General features: G+C 50.4%; 1 protein-coding gene across 1 annotated transcript in view; it reads left to right on the forward strand.

The window, feature by feature from the left end:
* Nucleotides 1–2,221, forward strand: part of Clpb (ClpB homolog, mitochondrial AAA ATPase chaperonin) — a 121,950-nt gene extending 119,729 nt beyond the window's left edge. Inside the window, exons 13-16 of the mRNA XM_021198136.1 lie at nt 489–562; nt 675–794; nt 1,037–1,141; nt 1,888–2,221. Of these exons, the coding sequence (XP_021053795.1) occupies nt 489–562; nt 675–794; nt 1,037–1,141; nt 1,888–2,136 (548 nt within the window). The 3' untranslated portion in view covers nt 2,137–2,221. The remainder of the gene's footprint in view (nt 1–488; nt 563–674; nt 795–1,036; nt 1,142–1,887) is intronic.
* Nucleotides 2,222–2,452: the final 231 nt, after the last annotated feature.

The following is a 2,452-nucleotide window of genomic DNA, read 5'->3' on the forward strand; positions in this document are numbered from 1 at the left end:
AGAGAGAGAGAGAGAGAGACAGAGAGAGAGAGAGAGACAGAGAGAGAGAGAGAGAGAGAGAGAGAGAGAGAGAGAGAGAGAGAGAGAGAGACATGGGACTAGAGAGATACACACTCAACAGACACTGAAGAAATACCAGGTCAGAAATTATGGAAATGGGCACGGCCTCACCTGAGGTCTCAGAGATGGCATCAGAGAGAGGCTGCATCTGCCTTTCTCCTCAGGATAAGCCCTGAGCCTCTTTGCTAAGTCAGAGCTCAGGCCCTCATCCTGGATTTTCTCCTGTCTCAAACAACTCGCTCCTGAGATTGTGGCTTGAGGCATCTGTGAGCCAAAGGGCCTCAGAAGTGTCTAGTTATTGAGGAGGTCCAGGGACCTTAGACTGGCTGCATGCACTCAGCAGAAAGCCCGTGGCTCTTCCATAGGGCCAACATAGCCCAGAGTTCTCTGAGTGTAGTAGGTAAGTGCTTTATGATCTGTCCTCACAGGGGATGTCCAGATTAGTGACAAGATCACCATCTCCAAGAACTTTAAAGAAAATGTGATCCGACCCATCTTGAAAGTGAGTTTTTCTTCTGACGACCTGTGGGGGCTTTAGGACAGAGGAACCACACATGAAATATGGAAGTCCCTACCCACCATCACTGACACCTCCCCTTAACCTGGCTCTGCAGGCTCACTTCCGGAGAGACGAGTTTCTGGGACGGATCAATGAGATCGTCTACTTCCTCCCTTTCTGCCACTCAGAGCTCATCCAACTGGTCAACAAGGAACTGAACTTCTGGGCCAAGAGAGTAAGAAACTGACCGCCCACGGGTGGGGAGAAGTAAGAGCTGACCGCCCACGGATGGGGAGAAGTAAGAGCTGACTGCCCACGGGTAGGGATAAGATATCTAGAACTCAAAGAATGACCCCCAGGTGATGTGGGTCCAGCCATTCAGGGGGCACAGTCTCTCAAGGCCCTCTTGGACCAATGTGCCTAGAGCTCGAAGGTCCTGGGCCACATGCGGACAGACCTTTCTCTGACCCATTTCAGGCCAAGCAGAGGCACAACATCACACTACTGTGGGACCGAGAGGTGGCAGACGTGTTGGTTGATGGCTACAACGTCCATTATGGTGCCCGCTCCATTAAGCATGAGGTGAGCACAGAAGCCTGAGACAAGCATGGTACCTTTATACCTTTCTCCCTGGTGACCACAGACTTAACTTTCAGGCTCAGCCAGTCTCCCTATAGTTTAGTTGCTAGAATTATCCATACCAACAGAAGTCCTTTCAGAACTAAAAAAAAAAAAAAAAAAAGATAATCAAAACTAAGTGGTGGGGAGGGGGCGTTGGAGAGATGGCTTAATGGATAGGAGCACTGGCTGCTCTTCCTTAGAACCCAGGTTCAATTCCTAGCACCCACATGGCAGTTCACAACTGTCTGTAACTCCTGTTCCAGGGATCTGACTCTCACACAGGTACATACAATCAAAACACCAATGTACATTTTTTTAAAAAAAACTAAGAAAAAAACTAAGGGGAATGGGTAATGGGGGAGAAAATTGTAAGGGACTGCGAGGAGAGGAAGGACAGAATGGGGAGGGGGTGATCGGGATGTAAAGTGAATAAATTAATTTTAAAAAATAATCTCAAAGCAGGATGAGTTAGTATGAACTCTCATTTGAAGAACCTGAGCTGAGAGCCTCAAAAACTACCATCATGAAGCCGTTAGCAGTAGCCTGTGAGCTCATAGCTATTTAGCCCAGTTTGCAAGTAAGAACTGAGGCTCCAAGATGCTGGCTTACCCCAACACATGACAGAGGCCAGCTCCAGCTCCTGGCTCCAGCCACAGGTCAGGTGCAGGCCAAGGCATAACAGCCATGTCATCTTCCACCACCTGCAGGTTGAGCGGCGTGTGGTAAACCAACTGGCGGCAGCCTATGAGCAGGACCTGCTACCAGGGGGCTGCACCCTGCGGATCACTGTGGAGGACTCGGACAAGCACCTCCTCAAGAGCCCTGAGTTGCCCTCACCCCAGGCTGAGAAGCGTCCACCTACACTGAGACTGGAGATCATTGATAAGGACAGCAAGACCCGCAAACTGGACATCCAGGCGCCACTCCACCCCGAGAAGGTGTGCTACACCATCTAGCATCCACCTGTCTGTGCCCTGAACATCTAATAAAGGCCCCTTGCTGTGGCATGGCAACCGATCCACCTTGCCCTCATGCCTTTCCAAGGCCTAGCACCCTCTCCTGGCCTTTCTTGGTTGTGAGGTTCATAGTCTGTTATGATCTCCAAGGCAAGGAACAGGAAGGCTGGTCTGCACTTCCATGTGCACTCCACTCCATGTCCTCACTAGAACATTAACATGTGGCGAGCAGCTCAGAAACATGCAGCGGAGAACAAGTCTGGCTGAAGAAGATAGGATCAGGCAGTGTGCCACCTCTACTTGTGCTGATGCGGCT

This window comes from Mus pahari, chromosome 1 (assembly GCF_900095145.1).
Source record: "Mus pahari chromosome 1, PAHARI_EIJ_v1.1, whole genome shotgun sequence".
NCBI classification, from domain to species: domain Eukaryota; kingdom Metazoa; phylum Chordata; class Mammalia; order Rodentia; family Muridae; genus Mus; species Mus pahari.